Genomic DNA, 21,538 nt, shown 5'->3' on the forward strand with positions numbered 1-21,538 from the left:
TAAATACTCCTTCTTTTATTTTAGCTCGTTTGAGCAAGGTCTTGAGGGAAAATGTCATTGTTTTAGTACAAACATTAAAAATCTTGCGTTAACCGTCTTTTTTTCTTTCTTTCTTTCTTTTTCCTACTTTGTATTATTTGGTTTTTACTGTTCAATGTATGGCTGTTTCAGACAGGCCGTGTAACTCATGTATTCATAACGCCACACTGCCTGCTTGCATAAACAAGCAATATGTGGCTTTTCTTGTTTTTTTTTTTTTTTTTTTTTTTAATTGAAAGGCTACCATTTGGAAAGATTACTAACTTAAGGGTTCTACCTTGTTGTTCAACAAGATTGTCTCAGCAAAATTCGATAAGACGCCGATGTCGTGCTTGTGCTCACAGTGTCGCGCAGTATACTTATGCCAATGAGTATAACCTTGCGCGGATAACCGTTTGAGCATCCGCATTTGATCCGCATCCGCAGACTTCGTATCCGCACCCGAACCGGATCCGCAATGCTCTTAAATTGTTTTATCCGCATCCAATCCGCATTCGATCCGCATTCGATCCCCATCCCATCCGCATCCCATCCGCATCCCATCCGCATCACATCCGCATCACATCCGCTTCCCATCCGCATCCCATCCTCATCCCATCCGTATCCGATTCGCATACGCAGACTTCGTATCCGCACCCGAACCGGATCCGCAATGCTCTTAAATTGTTTTATCCGCATCCGATCCGCATTCGATCCGCATTCGATCCCCATCCCATCCGCATCCCATCCGCATCCCATCCGCATCCCATCCTCATCCCATCCGCATCCGATTCGCATACGCAGACTTCGTATCCGCACCCGAACCGGATCCGCAATGCTCTTAAATTGTTTTATCCGCATCCGATCCGCATTTGATCCGCCTTCGATCCGCATCCCATCCGCAGCCCATCCGCATCCCATCCGCTTCCCATCCGCTTCCCATCCGCATCCCATCCTCATCCCATCCGCATCCGATTCGCATACGCAGACTTCGTATCCGCACCCGAACCGGATCCGCAATGCTCTTAAATTGTTTTATCCGCATCCGATCCGCATTCGATCCGCATTCGGTCCCCATCCCATCCGCATCCCGTCCGCATCCCCTCCGCATCCCATCCTCATCCCATCCGCATCCCATCCTCATCCCATCCGCATCCGATTCGCATACGCAGACTTTGTATCCGCATCCGAACCGCATCTACAAAATTCGGAACCCAATTCGACCCGGTATCCGCGCATTCATGTTACATCATAAAATCAAGCGTGAATAAAAAAATAACGCGTCAGAATGGTGCCTTATAAGGCGTTTGCTTATCGTTGTTCAAAAACTCTTCGAATCAGAATACGGGGACAGCCATTTTATAGTATTTGGTTTTATCGTATTTGTATTTGTAAGCCATCACGGTTCTAGAGACAGGTCGCTAGAAAAATAATCGCAGTTATGAGAACGTCTTAAAAGTCTGCGACATTTTGCCAAAAAATGCTCTCAAATTAAAAAAAGAGAGATATGTATAAATATGTTTGTGGTTGTTGCTGTTTTTTGCTTTGCAACTTTTACTTTAAGAAGACGCCCATTTTCTAGACATAAAAATGAATAAAGAACAGACTAATAACATCCTGTCATTTTATTTAGGAAGAAGAATAAAAAAAAGTGGGAGAAAAAAGCTGGTTACTCAACGTAGAGGTGTACTCGTATATATGTGACACGACGAGAGAACATCACTAGAAAGATATTGCAATTTTCAATAATATCAGAATGTCCTATCGGTTTCGATTTTAAACACGACCCCAACTGCGTGCTCCCAACCACATTCTTGCAACTAGTCGACTGTTGAGAAGGAAAAAACGCACGCACACTCTACGTTTCACCCGTCGAGGAGGCTTCTACTTTCTTGTGGCTTGGCATGTGTTAGCTTTTCTTTGCTAAAAACTTTTTCCGCTCTTTCCCTACCAAACGAGAACACGATTTTCCAGGACGATTGATTCCCCCTTATTTGTTTTTTACTTTTTCTAGCTACAGCATTCTTGGAGAGATATAATGCTCTAAAGCGATCTTTGGTTAGAATCAGGTCTTCCTTGGCGCAAGCAACAAATGTCTCCTCTGTTGCCACCTTTTCTCTGAGAGAGTCAATTGCTGCCACGAAACATTTCATGGTGAACTTCAAAGTACATCACTCATTTATCCACTCCATACTCCGCGGTCGCACACGCGTTTGTGGGCCGCCTCGGCAAAAATGTAGATCCGGATCCGCGCATATTCGCACCTGATCCGCATCCGTGGCGTCTATATGCTCACGGTCAGCTTTCTGAGGCAATGCAGTCAATGCTAGGGGAGAGGGTGCACCAACCGCTGTACACGCGCTTTCCTCCTCTCTTCGGAATGCCACAGAAAGCTGACCACGCGATCCGGAGTCTACCTAATCTGATTAATTTTTATCCAGATCCACCAGTTGACTGCGGATATCCACGGATAATCCGCGGGTAATCGCGTGGGTAATCCGCGAACACGCTGGGCTCTAGTAATAAAATTTCGTGTTAAAATATCATCTGTTCGTGGTAGTTATTTACAATTAAACTTCCTTCACTGTTTTTTTTTTTTTTTGCAATATCAAAGATAGTTTGCACGGCGAGAACGTATGTTGGCTGTATTGTTACAACCAAATGGCGTTTACCATATACGTATACTCTCATCATTTAAACTCATATTTTACATCAGAAAGGGCGTGCCTCATACGCATTGCCCCAAATCTTTTGTGAGGTAGTATCATTAAGAAGATCGTTCAGGAGGCGGACACTTGAAGGTTTTACTGTTTGCTCGCTCTTCTGTCACCGCGAAGGCATCGGATATCATTTCAGAAAGATGTTTGTAATACGAATGTGTCATATTCGATTTGTTTAGAGACAAACGACGCAATTTCTGCTTTTTTTTTCTCCTTTCACTGGATCCGGACAACCTGCGAATAAATAATAACAGAACTACGAAAGAATGACGTGTGCCTTTCAGTAATATTGCGCGAATTAAAAAACTGATGCGTGAAATCAATCAGACATGATGAAGTAACTCGATTCCATGTGAATGTCGCTTCTGCAATTCACTGATTTAGCATATCCACACAACAGGCCTCATAGCCTACATCTAAATTCATTCATCCGTTAAACAAAATATTCCTTTGAAATAAAATAAAAAAAAAGTATCCGTATTGGTAGACCCTGCCCGCTATAACAAACCAACATGATGATACACGCAGCATTCGTTATGCCGCTCGCCCTATGTACATTTCAGGAACATACGAAAAAAAATAGTAGTATTACGGGAGGCACTCACTTGATCGAATGACGTTTTAGCGAACGCCCACGTTTCATCGAACGACACTTTAGCGAATAGTCGGACGCCGCGAAGCGGCGTTTCCGGGTGGGCCAAATGGGTTCACATTTTTGTAATGAGTTGCCAAAGACTGTCGCCGCGAAGCGGCGTAAAGCGCAGCGCGACGGATGGGTTAACGCGCGCCCCCGTTATTCGCTAAAACGACCATTCGCTCAAATGTCGCCGTTCGCTAAAATGTCATTCGCTCTTGTGATATGGACCCTAGTATTACAGAGGGTGGCGGTCTTTCTTTTACATGTCTTTTTATAGACAGTATGCTCGCCGCTTCCAGCAAAAACTCATCGCTCTTGCTGTTGTTCGACTCGAGGAGTACAGCCTAAGCCTGTCCGATTTGTCTTAGCGAGGGGAAATAGAACTAGAGCTTCTACATCGACAAAACAGAACCACGTGGCGACACCGGAGCAAACAAAGGACGCCTTTGTCCGAATGTCGAACACGTCGCAGTGGCGTCGTGTCGACAGGGCGGTTCTACAAAAGCGGCTCTGATCGCTACCGCCCAAGCGTGGCCACCCACTCGGATGTTTGCGCCGCACTCTGCAGTACGGATCGATTCGTGCGGGGACCATCTCTCGACCGACTCGACCGCCGGTCCGAGCTGCCTGTCACCATGTGCCCCGAGAAGGGCCGTGTCTCGGTGTACCCGTCTCGTAGATATGGGGTATGCCGCCACGAGGACGTTACATATGTTCTTCGTTTCGGCGTTTTTGAGTAAGAAACTAATATCCCTTTTTGCGAGGCGCTTATTGTCAAAATGTCCAATATGGGTCAACGAGTCCAACGAGTCAAGAAATCCAACAAGCCGGGTCAAGATGTCAAACGAGTCAAAAGGTTCAATACTGTTTCTTTTGACTCGCTGAACAAGAGTCGAGAAAACCAATCTCGGTCGAAAGGACCTCTGGACTCGGAAATGTTGTTTCTTGGCAGCCGATAAGTTGTTTTACCCACAGCTGCTGCTAATCATAACATGTGAATCTTATAGTCGTCGAACCGACACATGCCAAGGAGAACTTGCAGAGTCGGGATCGCGAGCTAATTTGCCGACTCCATGCATGTTTCCAATTACAAAACCTTCGAAATGACTTGAAACAGGGGTCCGAATATCACTGTTCCGCGGCCTTGTGACTCGAGTTCCTGTGACAGGTGTCACAGTGTAGCACTCGCCAGCATCGTCATTCTTATTGATCCCGGAAGTGATGATGTCAAAACATGGCCCTGTGCTCCAAACGAACCGTAGCTATACTTCGTTTCACCTTACGTACAGACGCAGGAAACGGGACCGATCAAGCAGCGTCAAAAGTGCAAATCACTACGCTCTAAAAAACGCCCGTGCGTCTGCTTTCCCGCACAACACTCGGAGAGCCAATCACCATAACTTACCGAGGCAGCTCAGCGAATGACAATGCCGAAACATATGTTTAGACCAAAAAACGCAGTCTGAGTTGTGACATTAAGCAATGCAAGCGTGACGCTTGCATTGCTTAATGTCACAACTCAGACTGCGTTTTTTGGACTAAACATATGTTTCGGCATCGTCATTCGCTGAGCTGCCTCGGTAAGTTGTGGTGATTGGCTCTCCGAGTGTTGTGCGGGAAAGCAGACGCACGGGCGTTTTTAGAGTGTAGGCCTGTTTTGTTTATAATTGGTTCAGCGATGAAAGAACACATACAAAGACATGACGAACAACATGATGGTGACCTTTTGATGCTGTCTGATTCGTCCCATCAGCTCGTAGCGTCGGCTGCGTCTGGACGGAAGGTGAAACGAAATATAGGGCCGTTGTTGAGTACATATGCATGGAGGCTGGACGTGAAGTTAAAAATTGGCTGATAAAAAAAAAGTAAATAATTTTTTGTGAGCATAGTTTCTTGTTAATGTCTATTCATGAAGACTTTTTTCTATCGTATCAGTACCATAAAGCGATGATAAAAGCTAATAGTTTCACAACAGTTTTTCCTTGCTAGCAGACGACACGGTGGCTTTGTGGGTTCACTGGTTCTTTCTGAGGAAATACGGGACCGCGATAAATTAAGTTGGTGACGAACGACTAAACTTCTATTCTCGGGGTCAACTTTTTGTGGGATTTTGGAAGCGAAGAGTTCCCGTGTACAGTTTCCATCGACCCCCAAGGTACACGCGCGCGTGCGAACGCCTGTCCATGGAGGCTTTCGCAACATTTGAAAAGGGGGAAAACACCGTGAAGCCTAATAACGTGCGACGACGATCTGAAGTGTATCAACGCCGTGTGTTCAAATGGACTGTCTGTACCAGACATATAACTTACCCGATGTTTTTATCAAGCTTTTTCGCTGTTTCGGGTCTCACAGAAAACGGAAGAATCAGCAGGATTTTCTCTCACTGTCATAGCTACGAACTAAACACACACCCATATTGCGAGCCTGAACAACGAAGTTTCGGGTCTCGAACCGATTATGTTAGAGTCACAATAATTTTTACTTTATTGCAATGCACGTCAACTGTAAAATCAACAAGAGCGCCTGACGCTGATTTGATATTTTGTTTTAAAGAGAGGCTTCTCTCGTATTTTTAGCAGATCTCCATACGTGTGCTGATTTTCGTCAGACAGTATATACCGTATCGTACGCATGTACAATTCGTTTTTATAAACCCGAGGACTTTTCTTGGACCTGCCATGTTTCCATTAAATACAACATCAATATCGTTTCATTATGCAAACGATTCAAACTGTTGAGACAGCATACTTTAGTCATTCAGAGAGAGATGTTTCGAGAACCGGAAGTTGCCGTCGAAAATATTTCAGAGACAATCGCTTCGCGGCAAAACTTCTGTCGTGGTATGTTTGTTACCTATACGTCTTATATCTTTTTGTTTTATTTTTAGGCGTTGAAATTTCAGATAAAACTTTTAAATGTTGGTTCTTTTGGAGTGAAATCCAGTTTTATGTATTCGCCCATAGCAACGCCCCTAGCAACGGTTTGTTTGGAGTAGCAACGTCACACTTATGAGGCCAATTGTCAACAACAATTACGGCTCATAATGATGACAACATGGATGACTTAGAAGGGTGGTGAGCTGGGCTAGTAGTATAAGGATGTATAAGCATGTATAAGGATGACTTAAATTGCAATATATTAAGTTGGGAGACATAAAAACCATACAAAGGGAGGAAAACTATGACGACACAAATAAAGTGCCGATGGCGAAAAAGCTAGTAATTGAATGTAGAAAAAGAGAAGAGAAAAAAAAACTTGGGAATTTTATTTGGGAAGATGTCGTCACCCTAAATGTCTACCACCGAACAGTGCACTGCCAGCCTTAGACTTCACAACAGATTAATTCTTACTAGCGATCTCTCAATTGCATAAACACGTACGTATGTCAAATGGCGCTTTAGATGCGTTTCTCCTTAGAATCATGGGAATTCATCGTAGTTACTTAAGGCCGCGTAGTCGTTAGTGCATGATGGAGAAGGAAGACCCAAGGCAAGCAGTCGTACTGCACCAGACGCCATCTTAGAACCGACGTTCTTCAAACGTAACGAGGTAGACTGTAGACACAGTTGATTCGAGGCCTTTAAATCAAACAATATACGCGAGGGATTCATCGCTCATTGGTTGTTTTTAACCAGTATTTTTTCTTTATTTTTTTCCCTCCCGCTAACAACCACAGGGTGAGGCTCATCAAAATGATATTCGTAGCTTCACAACTGCACTTTCTGGCGACACGTTTTTGGCGCTGCTTCGACTGGCTCCAACGGGTCGTATAGCACCTAAAGTGAAGCAGGGTATGCTGAGAGCAAGTCGTCTGCTTGGGCAGGAGTTACGGTGACGTCAGAACAACGCCGAGCTCTCATTGGCTTTGATTGAAAAAATAGTGGGCATATATCTCAACGTTAGATGCCTTCAGGTCTACAGACTTTTTTTTTTTTTTCTTCAATTAGCCAAAAAGAGTTCGGCGTTTTGACATCACCGCGACGCCTGTGCAAGAAGCAGACGAACTTGGGCTCCGCATAGACGAGCCTCTTTGTAGTTAGGTAGTCATAAAACGTAAAGCCGGGGTCACACTGCTTATCCATCATACAAAACACAGTCTGCATACAGGTTCGAGCGCGAGTCACCGCCAAATCCGTGCTTAGAACGCCGTACGACAATGTATTCAAGGAGGAAACTTGGCACGCGGCATTCGAACCACGGATGCTCCCGTGACTCGTGCTTGCAGACTGTCTTTTTATAATGTATGAGCGGTGCGACTCCGGTTTAAGAAGTTCTATCGTGCCTCTTGCGCAACGAGCGAATGTGGGGGTGAGTGCGCGGAGTGACGCGTGCGCGAGCAGCCCCGGTGTCCGACCCTCGGCGAACTGTCCGTTGTGCTTCGCCCATCCACATGTGGCCCAGTGTCCCTGGACGCCCGTCCCGTGCTGATCCCGATCCTGTCGTCGGTCATCTGCTTCCCCATCGTGGCCTTCGCGGTCATCTGCGCGCTGCGCTACAGGGCTCTGCGCCTGCGCAGAAAGGAGCACATGCGGAGGCTCCGCGGAGGAGGGTGAGTACCTGCTTCGACGGGTTGTCGTCACTCACAGGTAAAGAAAGGCAGAGAAAAGCCTATCGTTGATCAAGCTTTAATAACCTCTTTGTTCATTCTTTGGCTTTTTTTTTTTATCAGCCGATGCTGCAATGAGATTTGCTGCGGAGCAATCGTAAGATCAACTTGCCTCGCTCTGCGTTTCTTTGACTGTCAGTGACAATGACAAACCCGTTGACAGAGCCCAAGTGTATTTATGCTTGGGCGCGCACCAATTTGAAGCGATTATTTCCGCCCGAACAACTGTCTTAAGGACCAGCCTGAACTCGGATTAATCTGGGTTTACACCGGGCTTAGTCCAGATCTAATCCCGGTTTAATCCACTTTTAATCCAGGTTTTAACAGGCCCCAAATCCAATGACTCCTTTTTCTATTGTTAAAATTCTTTCTTCATTAGAAAACAAAATGGCGTACCTTATAAACACCACATTTCTTGGCGCATACTATGCCCCACCCCTTTGATCAAAGCAGGTGCGCGCCTAATTTCCAGTGGTGCACGCACAATTATCCTTATTTGCGGGTGGAGACCAGTGAATCGGAGAGCACCTGCAGTAAAACAGCAAGCTGCGCATGGACATAAAGAGTGAGATTTACGTGCTTGGAATCCCGGGGAATCTTGCTGATTTGAAGAAAAACTGTTGCCCAAGCATTTTCGTTCGCTGACGTCGTTCCGCAAGTCGCCTTTATTGATGTGTCCGTAGCACGCAGAAATTAATCAGGATTATTGAAAAAAAAAAAAAAAAAAAGATACGTGGGTTTCATTACTAGAAACTTAATTGGCCGATGTATACGGGCACAAATACGCTGAATACTATCACTTATAAAACCTGAAACTCCAGTTAGAATAACCAACCAAAAGCATTTTGTCGATTAGTGTTAGTTCTTAGTTGTGTTACAAATCTCCGCCGGCAATTATCTACTTTTAGAGCAAATATCGCTGCATCGTTATAGTAAAAAACCGGGCCTTATCAATTGCTCTCTGTTTTTAGTTATAAGAATATTGTTAAAAAATTCATTCCAATCTATTTTTTTAACTGTTATGATAAATTTGTGTCCCAATGCCGGCCAACAGATCCCCAGTTGGCTATTTAAAATCTCAGATGAGGTGGCGAAAATATAAAGCAGGCTGGTTGCGGAAAAAGCTTAAGACACATGGCTCCAGTGAGCCAATGAACACATAAAAACGAATCACGTAACGCCGCACACGTGACCCCCCACACGTGACGTCGCACTCTGCCAGAGACGTTAAGCATACGAGCTTGTGCTGCTCGGAACAAAACACACTGTTATTGAACAAGCACTTCATTGTGTTTAAACCACTCCATAGTCTGCACAAAGCAAAATGGCACAGAGCACAGTGGCTATGCACGATCAATGTGCGCACTGTGTTGATAGGCCAGACATAGGTTTGAACCACAGTCATATACAAAGAGCGTTGGGACAAAGGGGTCACAAAGCACCGGCCACCAGCGATGATAGAACAAAATATTGTTCTGGCTAATGCCACTCCATTATCCAAAACATGACATGACGTCGTGAGATTGAGAGAAATATGTGTGGTGATGCGGCCGACAGCCCTAGCGGCGGTCGCGTTCCTCTCCAACGTCACGTCCCCCAGACGGCGTTCTCAGAAGACATGGCGCGCAGCGGGGGCCGATACCCGACCTGCCGTTCGGGACCACCGCTCTCTCTTCGGCCAACAGAGTGATGGGCTGCGAGGAGGTGCCGGGAGAGGAGGACGCACACAAGACCCCAAAGTGGAAGCTCCCCCCACCTCTTTCCACTTTAGTAAAGAGAACGCTGGAGAAAAGGTCGCCCACCGTTCGCTCTACTAAAGTGGAAAGAGGTGGGAGGAGCTTCCACTTTACTGCTAACCTGTCACCGACTATAGGCGAGATGATTTGGAACCAGCGGCCGGAAAAGATGCCGACATCGGCCGATTTTCTAAATTTGGCCATGTAACTTGAGTTTAATAAATTATATATTCTAATAGCACAAGTCATCACATTGGTGGCTCTCACATATATGAACTGGGGAACAGCTTAGCCTCCAAGACCGGCGCCGACTAGGCCGGTAAATAATGTATAGATCGACCTGGGTATAAACTCTAAAAAATGCCTGCGTGTCTACTTGCTCACAAAGCACTCGAAGAGCCAACCTGTGCGGTCTACGAAATCTGCTCAGCATATGATGAGGCGAAACATCCGTTCAGACCTAAAAAGAAAAGCTGTGGCATTACGCAATGCAAAACGTCATGTTTGTATTGCGTAATGCCAGAGCGCAGATTTGACTTTGAGGTCTAAACAGGATGTTCCGCCTCATCATATGCTGAGCTGATTTCGTAGACCGCACAGGTTGGCTATTCGAGTGCTTTGTGAGCAAGTAGACACGCAGGCATTTTTTAGAGTGTGGATCACCCTACGCACTTAAAAACTTTTTTTTTTCTCTTTTTTTGGGGGGGAGGGAGGGGGGGGGATGGGAGAGACGTTTTACCTATTTTTAAGTAGAGCCAAATGATAAACTCCGAGGGCGCTATACAGTTTGAATAATTAACTTTGGCAGAACTCGGCCTGCGTGGCACTGTATGCCGAAAGACCGTCCGCTCGCTGTCATGACGAAGAGTTCAGTGTGCAGTCTTTTGAGATGCAACCCTTCTAAACCGAATTAGAGTAAATAGTACCAAAGATCAAGCGACTCAGGAGCGCCAGATATGAGAATTAAACGAAAGGATTTGCGGCAAGATGAGGTCAGGGACAACAATTCACCCCGAATCCCTGCAGACTACTCAAGAAGAAATGCGCGAAACATCCCGTGTTCCAAAAGTAAATTAACATCTTCTAAGCCTACGTTTCTAAATAACAAAAAAAGGAAAAAAGAATTTTGCCTGTTTCTTTTTTTGTGCGGGAAGCACGTGAAAAGCTATCACTTGCCGCTCGTCGCACTTGCATTAGTCAGTTTGATTACATTCTGAGTATTCTGAAGCAATGTGCTCGTTCGCCCTCTAGCTTCGACGCTAAGAAGAGCTTAGTGTTTTCTTGATATCATATGGCGTAAAAGTGCGCGAACAAGACAGTACGTACTAGTTATCACCTTGCCTTCTCTAGGAGCGCGAAAATTAGGGTTTCTCCGAGGTCCGGTTTTAAACTCTGTTATTTCGTAAGGCTACAGGGCCTGCTAAGAGGCTCAATCTCAAATCCGTTCTAATAAGAGAACAGGCGAACAAAAGCGCAATATCAGTTAATTAGGATTCATCTTTCCGGGTTCGTAGTAGAACAGAACAAAATCTCTCGATTAAAACTGTAATTTTCTTTTATATATTTGGTCCTCTGCATTTAAAAGGAGTGCATTACCTAGTTATCGATGCTCGCGATGGCGAACAGGACTGTTTGGGGACTCATCAAATTAGGCACCGACAAAATTCTAGCAGAGAGACGTTTGTTAATCTGCCTAACTTCAACCGTTATTTTCTTGCCTGTTTTTTTTTTTTTTGTTTTTTTGTTGTTTTTTTTTCACATTTGCACGCAATGAACGCGCCGACGCCTTGGAATTAAAATAGATGCGGACGCTTCCCGTTTAGCCAGAAGTATAGACGGATGCTGAGATAAAAAATAAAAAAGGAGAAGGCCTGTAATAAGGTTTTTGTGTGACATGTGTACGTGTATTTGCCCTCTCTTGTAGGTTGAACTGTCCTGATTGGCAGATGTTTGCTCAAAAGAAACAGTAACTAGCTAGCGCAGCTCACGCTACAATCCGGTGGAACTAATCAATCGGCGCAAAAATTGCATTGTCATGGCACTCGTTGCGTTTGTGCATTTGCTATCACACCGGCTAGGTAAATCACACGCAGTAAATTAAACATAATCCTGTTGTTTTTGTTGTTGTTGTTGTTGTTTTTTTTTTTGCGTGGTTGGTTTAGCTAGGGGAATCAAACACACCAAGACGATGTGCGCCGCGTGAAACGATCGTAGCGAGTGAAAATTCGCCGGCGAGCACTACATCCTTAATGAAAATACTCGAGACTGAAGGGGAACAAATAAAATAACGAACGCATACACAGATCGTCTTAAAGATTTTTTTAGGGTGTGTTTATTTGCTCGTTGATACTGCTATTATTTCCTCCCAGTCTCGGGTTTTTTCACGATGACGATTGTATAGCGTTGGCTGAGCAAGGACTTTCCGTGAAACGGATTATCGATCACTGTTTTCGGGGATCCAGCAAACCCGTCGAAATGACACGTCATATTGTCACATTTATTTTAGGCGCACGCGTAATTTACCAATCGTGGTGTATATAAGCACACGCGGAACACCTGCACTGCGTTTTTTTAACTACGATTCATCTCCAGCCAATCCAGCAGCGTGAACTTCATCGCGTGACTTCCCGCCTTCCGTGCCGCTGCGCCTCTCTTAAAGGCCACATGGCAATCGCGCTGCATCGGGTTAGCTTCGCTGGTTCGTAGCGTCTTCTGCGGCCGAACGTGAGCTGCAACGGAGCATAGTCAACGGCAGCCCAAGTGTCCGTCCGGTGACAGGCGGAACTCCTCCACGTGCGTACTCGTGACACCCAAGGAATGCCAAACCTACACGGGCAGAAACTGAGAAAGAGAGAGAGAGAAGGAGGCGAGAGCGCGTGGAGACGCCAGAGCGCCGAGCTCTGGTAGCAATGAATAGTGGGTAGATGCAAAGCTATGCGGAGGGGAAGTCGTCTCCTCCTTGCACAGGATTTGCGGCGGCGTTAGAAAGACGTCGAACACTGATTGGCTCCGATTAAAGGATAGTGGGTATACCTCGAAGCAAGCTGCCTCGAGGTCTACCCACTATCCTTTTTTTTTTATTTCAGTCTGTTCAGACAATACATTTTGTCTGCAGTACCAAGGCGAAAGACCAGAAGGTCTGACGAGGCCTTGGTACCACTGCATAAATGAAATATTAAAAAGACAATGACACTCGTCGACAGCAGAGCACACTAAAACAAGAAGCGCTCTTAAATAAAATGTAAGGAATAACAAAATATACATTTCAATGACATTTAGATAGTACACATTTTTGATACTATAAAACTATACTATAATACCATTACACAAAAAAACCTACAAAAAAAAACAACACAACAACAACAGAGATAGCAAAGAGGATAAAACCAGATATTTCAGATCAGTTCGCAAAATTTGTGGGCAAGAGAGTTTCTTTCACTATGCTTTTGTATCTGTTTAGCGATATATTTGACGTAATAAGTGTATGAAGATAACTGTGCATATTAAGGAAGTTTGGAATTTGAAATAAGAGCGTGTGTCTGTCCATGTTTGTCCTGATTTTGGGGAGTATATACTTGTCATTTCGAGTGTTGTAATGGTGGTCGGGTCTAGTGCATACAGATGGATAGCTAGGTTGTTGAAGTCTATGGTCATGGAATATGTAGAGTGCAAGTTTATAAATGTAGAGATGTTCAAAGCTCAAAATTTTATACTTCTCAAAAAACGGAGCTGTATGTGAATCATAAGCAGAATTGTGCATTAGACGAACAGCTTTTTTTTTTTTTTGTAATAAATGCAGATGTGTGATATTTGTTTTTGTCGTCTGACCCCAGACAAGAAAGCAGTAGTAAACCTTGGTATATATCAGCGCATAATACAGTTGGTACTTCAGCCATTCCGGTAAAAGATGCTTTGCCGATGAATTTAGGCCTATGGATTTTGAGATTTCGTTTCGTATTTTATTTACATGGTGCGTCCAATTGAGGCTTCTTCTTCAGGCAACTTCATTCAGAACCAATCGGAGCTTGGCGTTCTGACGTCACCACAAGCTCTGCAAAAGAAGCGGACGAACTTGCGCTCCGCATAGCCGCCTTTGTCTCTACGTGCTGTTGAACGCGAACGCCGAATGCGCTGAACGCCTGGGTTCGACGTTCGAGCCCGTTCGAAGAGTGAGCAGAGACAATTAGGAAGCTAGCCTCGCGTCTATACCCACTAACCCTTCCTAGCAGAGGTTGGTGCGTTGACGTCCCCGCGAGCTCGTTTTTCCTCCTCTCCCTAAGTTACTACCCGTATACATCAACTCTGATGTCACACCACTGCGGCGGCGCTGCTGTCATCACGGCGCATGCGTAGACGATTCGCGTCACGCGAATCTGGCCTCTGCGTCTGCTCACGTCTGGTGTGGGCAAATGCTGGCTTTTTGAAAAGAGCGTGTTTGGTGTATAGTTCTTTCTGTGGTTGTACTGGGCCCTCCACGTGGCGTAGGAGTAAATGCCATTTACTGCGCCATCTTAATGCTTTGATGCACTGCCACAAACTCCAACGTTAGCCTGTACGGGGTTCAGTAAACATTTCCCCTTGTTGTTTTTTTCTTTCCCCTTCCGCCAAGCTAGTTCGAAATACGAGAATAGTTGCCTGACAACGCAAAACCTGAGCTTCAGCAATTGGAAATAGTGGTCAAACGGTTGATTTCAAACCTGTCGAACCTGTCAAGCTGGGTCCTTTTTTCCTGTATTATTTTCGCCTGCGTAATTTGTGAGCTTGTGGAAATGAAATTTTTTGAACCATTCGAGACAAATTATCACCTTTTTGTACACAAACTTTTTCTCTTTTTTTTTAGTTCTTTAATTAAACCAGTGAAACTCGACACTTCGGAAATTTACCAAGCCTCATACGCGTTCGAAGTCACGTTAATTATTCAAAGAAGGGAAATGACATGTTTTAGTGAAGTTTCGTGTATCTCTACCGTTGTCCTGTTTATTTTGGAAACATAAAATGAAAACCTTCCACAATCAAATGCTTGGAAGAAAGCAGTCGCTGTAATACTCTACCCGTGCAACGGTCTACGGCAAGCAGATGGACTGCGAAACTCGCCGGCGGTTTCGTTTAATCTACTTCTTCTCCCCCGCATCCTCCATTCGTTTAAATAGGAACAAAAACGGCGAGCACCTCCGTCATTCCTCTTTGTTTGTTTTTATTTGCACATCGTTCCAATTTACTAGAAGGCATACCATTAATACGAGAGAAAAAAGGAGTGCGTTCATTCCAGCTTTTTCTGCCAAAGAAAATAATTAGATGGGTTGTAAATTTTATTATGGAAATTCGCTACATGCGTTCTCCGCTGACAATTTGTTCGGTTTTTCGTTTCCCTGTTAATTTCTACTCGGCAAATATGTTAGCTCCTGGGCCCCTACGAAGCTTGCATATCTACGTGGTTTTGCGCAAAAAAGACGGACACAAGAAAGAGAAACAAACACGAGCGCTCGTGTTTGTTTCTCTCTGGTGTGTCCGTCTTTTTTGCGCAAAACCATGTATCCAAACGTTCACCAACTCGCCCAACAATTAATTATTTTACTTGCATATCTAGCGTGGAAACGAAATCTCAAACTCAGTAAATTATATTTACTATTAATGAAGAGAGTTTGTAGTGTAGACATACCGCGACGCGTAATTTTTGAGTATTTGCAGAAGGAAATACGAAGCTGCGGGTGAGGTTGTTTATACTGGTGAGTAAAAATATGTTTTTAGTCAATCGAAACGTGCGTCCAAACAGCTAATTACGCCAGTTCTCTTCTTTCTACGTTTTTGCTTCGTTATAACGTAAGGAATAGGTATAGAAAAACATAAAACGTGCCCGGATTAAGTAGAGGCGGATGTTTCAGTGTTTGTTCGTGCGCTGGTATCCGGAATGCGTATGAGTAAGCCCAACTGTGCACACGCATCTCTTAAAAGTTGAGGAGACGCGCGCACACATATTTACATAGTGACGGATTTGACTCCGTGTCCCTTTAAAAATGTGCGAACATTATTTTAAAAAAAAGAAGAAATATATATATATATATGTATGTATGTATTCTAGGCTTGCCCATTGCCATATAAATTTCTAGGCTTATTCTTATTTGTGTTGAAATACACGGGTAGAAACTTTCGTGTCAAATCCACGAAAATAAAGAGCAGCGTTTTCAAAAACGATTGCAAAGTATTTGGCCAAAACTTGAATTGTATTTTCCTGTTGGGCTTAGAAGCCCAACCGCATGGGACGTTTATCACTCGCTTCGCCCGCATCAGCATCACTTCGCTTCGGCGCGCATCGCTCCGTGCCGATATCTGTATCGGTGAGATCTCGGCGTCGGCACGCGCGTCGCATTGTTGCGGGTGACCTCGAGCAACGCGCGCCGACGCTAACGCTAACAAAGAATGTAGAAAAAAAAAAAAGGTAACTGTTTTATTTGGTTGGACTTTAACGGAACCCCCTAATCCCAGAAGTTTGTCCTTCCGTCCGTACGTTTCTTCCCTAAATTTAACGGGAAAATGAACGTGACTTGACCTGACGTCACGTGACCTAAGCATCCCTCTTACGTTATCGTAAATTAGAAACCGACAAGCTCTACCAACTACAAAAACGGTGTTTTTAGCGTAATATTTATGCCAGGGGGCACATTCCACGTTTTAATCCCGGAACGAAACCGAAACTAACTTCTAATATGGACTTAATTTTTTCAGTGTGGGCACTCTGCGTCCGCTAGGAGCCGCTACCGATCCACCAGCGAACAGCGCCGCGCGCGGCCGTGTCTCAGTCCGCGTAGGGAGAGCGCTAGAGGCTAGAGCTCCGCCCCGCTCCCGCTGCTTCCGGCCTTCCGCCAATGTGGCAGCACAAGCAGGCATGTCGACCTTGCAGTCACAGAGGGAATAAAAGATTTCAGGCCCTGGGCTAAGGTTGATTCTGAGGCCCTCCTGATGATGCTGATGAAGATATAATTGGTTCACACAGTACTTTTCGGAAAGCCTAAGTTGTTTTTAAAGTTATATATTTGTTCCGGCCTGAGTAATTTTATCACTCAAAAATGGGTAAGATTCTGTGATCACTTCAAGTAAATTACTAAGTATAGCCGTACAGACCGCGGCAATCTAATGACTGCCACGACTCACTTTTCAGTAAACGCTCTGGGACACAAGTGCCCAACCTTTTCTTAGTGTAGCACAATCATATATCTTTTGCGATTTCGTCGTCCATTTGTTGTTTGTGCAAAAATCTCCTCTGTTTTTTTGTTTTGTTGTTTTTTTTAGTTTGAAGGAATGTTTTCATATACAACTTGTTTCTGGAAGGACGAAGTCATTGCTTCTGGTTTGTAATGGGCAGGAAGACTTTAAACTCGTTCTTATAACAAGAACGTTCTCCGGGTTCCCTCAATGATCCCCCCTTTGCAAAACAGTTCAATGTAGAGGCAGTGAACACATTGGGAAGTAAAACCATGTGTGCAGCTTCCGGCGTAAACACGCACTTGAATAAACGCCCGTAGTTGTTCTTAAGACATATTCAAAAAAAAAAAAAAAAAGAAATCCCCCTCTAAAAAAAAACAAAAAAAAACAGATAGTTTAGGTTTTCCTTCAGGCTTCAATTAGGAAAAACTTCACTGAGGCTGCCGCGGAGACGACAGCTCTGTCTCCTTCGCCAGCTGGAGCATCGAAGGCCGCGCTTCAAAAAACACACGTTCGCACGAAATATAACAGTAAGAGCTCGAGTAGGACAGCGGGCGAATGCGTTTACGATGTTTCTCCTTTCTTTGTCTAAAGAGGGTTGGAAACTCTCAGAACGCTGGGAGCCCCTCGGCGCCTTCTTTTGCTCCAAGCCATTTTGAAAAGAACGCGAAGTAGCGTGAGGGGCCATATACACGTCAAATTTAACGAGCCTTTCTGTACACCAACCAAAGAAGCTTGCCGCGCAAAGTGTCTTTAGGTTTCGTTTGCATTGCCATGATCTTTTTCACGCCTCTCTTTCTTGAAGGCTGTGAAAATATTGTCCAAAATATTCTGTTTAGTTTTATTAAAAAATATTTTGTTATGTTTCGTTTTTCTGACCAAACTTTTTTTTTTTCATGACATAGAGCATCGGGATTCCGGAGAGCCGGGTCTCTGGTCTCCAGCCCTCTTAGCCCGTACCTTAATCCGGCCCGGCTTGCATAACCCACCGGTGTACCAGTGCAGGCGAGCTGCGACTGCCGAGGTCGCTTCCCGATGAGCAAGCGCGACGCCGCCGCGAAAGGTCCGCCTATCGGCACTGAATTAGATTCCAGGGTGTCTATACTTGTTAATTTAGGTTTCTCTTTCAATTCAAGATGTCCGCCACAGAGTAATTATTAAATCGTTCGCGGAGACTTTACTTTGTGACGTACGTGTCCGATCCTGGAAATTGACAATATTTTGGAGAGTTCAGGACACCTTTAGAGGCAATGTCTTTCATACACCTTAGAGGTATCATAGAATACTCTGTTCGTTGAAAAAATCAGGGATAATATTTGTGTATTCTTGCAGCTTTTTCTCACTCAGATGATTGTCATCTGAAATAATGAACTGCGAGTACCTTAATGGGTTTTGGGGTATTGAGATTATTAACTGCTGTAGCATTTATTCCCAGCAAAAAAAAAAATACAGATTCAATGCAAAGTTTACAAAATATCCCCACGGGTGATGAGTTTATTAGGATATGTTCATAAAACGTACAAATTAAAAAAACGCTGTTCTCACTACAAAAACTTAAAAAAGGAATTCGAGTTAGACAACGGAAGGGTGGGTGTTTTTTAAGGGAACGCGTGACGCATAGGACTTTATTTTACGTCCAGTGTTTATGTCTTTCTTGCTAACGATGTCAGTTTTTCATACGCTAAAAGAAAAACAAGGTGGAACCTTCCTGTAAAGACTATTGTGGTTAAATGGCGCATTTTTGTGATTGTGGCGTTTATTGGGGGCCTACATTGCCGTAATTCGTATTACTTAAAATACAGTTAAGACATTTTAGTATTTAGATTTTCAAGCTCTAATAAAACTTGTTGCTCATAATCTAATTTCAAACGTGCAAACAGCAGCAGTTCAAAGTTCAAAATTATTATAACTGGTGTCAATTGCAGCATTTTTATTAACAAGTTATAAAATAAAAATTTTCTAAAATAAATGAAAACATGCAAGCTAGTCTGAGAAGTCCATGTAAAATGACATCGATCGTGAGTAAAGCATATAGTGCTATCCAAGTCGAGACTTTTTGACAATCGGCAAAAACTTCCAAATTCGCCGCCTTTTCTTCCGAACCAAATGCCCCAAAATAATTTTTAAAAAAACGAGTTTTGTGGTTGTTTCTTTTTATATATTTATTTTTTTAATTACAAAACTTTCCCGGGCAATTATATATTTGGTTTCATTTTTACGCGCCTCCTTTTTCCTTATCTCAGGCTTTCCAGTTCGAACGAAGCCTCCCGCTTGCACATCTGCTCACTGCAGCACGCTTTGTTGGCGTTGGAAAACCGATGAAACAGTAGTGAGTTTTAGTATTGCGTATGCGAGCGAACGAAAGCACTGTGTGTTTACGTTAACGTTGCGAGTTCCAAACTGTCCGTGCTCGGAGCACAAAATTGCCGTCTTGGATTGGCGCATGAAAACGACTTGCATGTGCAGCTTGGAGCACGCAACTCTAGCTGAAGTAATGCACAGCACTTCTGTTTGCTTTTATACGCGATATTAAAACTCTGTAGTAAGGTACAATCACATGCCGGCTGCAGCAACACATTAAGACAGTGAAGAGTGTTTTTCTTTTTTTTTTCATTCAGAAATGACTATAGGCGAGCCATGATCGCGAGCAGTTCCGCCGGGCCCGATGAGCAGGAGTGACCGGAGAACCCTCACTAGAGAGCTTCCCGTTTCCGCCGCGAGAGGGCGAGCAACAAGCAGGAGAAGCGAATACACCAGTTAGTTTTCCTGCTAAATTTATCTGGGAAATCAACGTCACGTGACCTAAATACCGATGAAGTTTCTCCTTAAGTGTAGAAGGGAAATTGGTGTCATGTGGGACCTATACACCACTTTAGTTTCCCCGTTATAAATTTAGCGTGGAAACTGATGCACAATAAGTTCGTTTCAATCCCGAATCGATTGCTTAATGTCTTCTAAACAAATTGAAACGTTTGTTCCTTATATAATATACACTCCGTGCATTGAATGACTCTCGAGATAAAGGTTGTTGGGTATATTTTTTTTTTAAACAACACTTCAATGTTTTTTTTTTGTTTGTTTTTTAAGTTTCATTGTGTATAAGCATTAAATTTTCTGTTTGTGTGCTTGGGAGTGCAGCATTATCTTTTTCTTTATTTATAGCGCCTCCGAAGTCCCATTTCCAGTCGGCACGAACGGTGGTGAAATCGGTTACAAGTATAGTGCTGCGGACTACTTTGATTCGTATATTTTGTTCATAGAAATACAGAACCATGCGCATTTCAGTTGCATATAATAGAAAGCGCAGCCGCCTTCCAGGGAATATTCGATTGACGTCCGACTGCCTGTATTACCATGCATGAACCGCCTCTATATCTGCAAGCGGTCTCATAATTTAAACAAAAAAAAATCGGCTTATGTCAGAAACAACTTTCCGAGGTCTCTAACCCCGACACTGTGCCTCTATCCTCCTGTTTCGGAACCCGTCTTTGCTCAGTCCCGAGAGCTTCAGTCCCCCGGAGCATTTTCGGAGAACTAATGAGCAAATTACTTATGCTCGTCCTTTCTTACGGTGTTTGCCGCCTTTCTCTACCATTGTATTACTTTCATCTTCACGTTGGCTGGGGCAAAAAAGAAAGCAGACCAAAAAACGAATGTTTAATGAATGAGGGATCTTGGAATGGTGTTCGCTGACAGGACGCTTTAACAACCTGCAGATATATATATTGAGAAACGTAGTTTGCAAACGACATTATGTTGCAACAAAAATATAAAAAAAATTCTGCCTACAAAAAGAAAAATAATTTGCTTTTGTTCACTCTATACGGGTTCGCACGTTTTGCTTCGTTATTCGTTCTTCGGCGCTCTTATCGGCTAAGGCCGATAAGATGCACACCCCGGTTCCTCTCAAATATATTGCGCAGAGGCTCACATTTGAAGTTTAAAGCATTGTTAGAAGGTTGCCGGTTTGTTAGTTGGTTTCTTATATTTATTGGACATTGGAGATGCTATATGCAGGACGAGAACTGACTCGCGAGAGAATCACCGAAGATAATCATCAGGTTGCTAATCAACAGGTGGTGGGCTAGCAGGAAGCCACGCAAGAAAAGGTCGGTTTCCAGGTGGTCGCTCCTTCGGTTCTTGAACAAAGAGGAGCGGAACGAAGAGAAGTGCGGCGGAGAAAGCGGCGGTGCAAAAAGTGGAGGGTAAGGTTGGAAGAAGAAAGACATGGTGGCTAAGGTGGCGGTGGCTTGTGGCGATGGCATGGTGGTGGTGGTGTTACGCCGGGAGACGAGGCTGTGGTCATTATTTGTTATTATCACCAAGATTGTTTTTTTTATGTTTGTGATATGTGGCTGGAAGCACCTGGAGCAGATAATGAAAACTGGAGACGAACGGAGGGTAAAAAGGGGACGCTCACAAACACGGTCATTTCTTTCTGACTCATTATGGTTTCTAAGGGGACAATGCCCTGGCGACGCTAAACGCCTCGAATCTTAAAAAAGAAAACACAATAAAAAAATTTCAATTTTGTTATCGTCATTTTTTTATGTGGAACTATGATTGAGTGCTTATTTTGCAAATATGTCCTCTGCGTTTTATTGTTGCAACATCACATAAC

The 21,538-nt window shown here is 44.0% G+C and overlaps 1 protein-coding gene across 2 annotated transcripts in view; it reads left to right on the forward strand.

The window, feature by feature from the left end:
- LOC8024042 overlaps positions 1–21,538 on the forward strand; it is a 94,904-nt gene that overhangs the window by 65,640 nt on the left and 7,726 nt on the right. The window contains exons 2-3 of one of the 2 annotated variants that reach the window (XM_029973971.4): positions 7,777–7,924; positions 20,994–21,122. In XM_029973971.4, coding sequence (XP_029829831.2) covers positions 7,777–7,924; positions 20,994–21,122 — 277 coding nt within the window. The remainder of the gene's footprint in view (positions 1–7,776; positions 7,925–20,993; positions 21,123–21,538) is intronic. The other variant, XM_029973972.4, reaches the window with a different exon arrangement.

The sequence above is a fragment of the Ixodes scapularis genome, unplaced genomic scaffold (genome assembly GCF_016920785.2).
Source record: "Ixodes scapularis isolate PalLabHiFi unplaced genomic scaffold, ASM1692078v2 PGA_scaffold3__209_contigs__length_174095766, whole genome shotgun sequence".
NCBI classification, from domain to species: Eukaryota; Metazoa; Arthropoda; class Arachnida; order Ixodida; family Ixodidae; genus Ixodes; species Ixodes scapularis.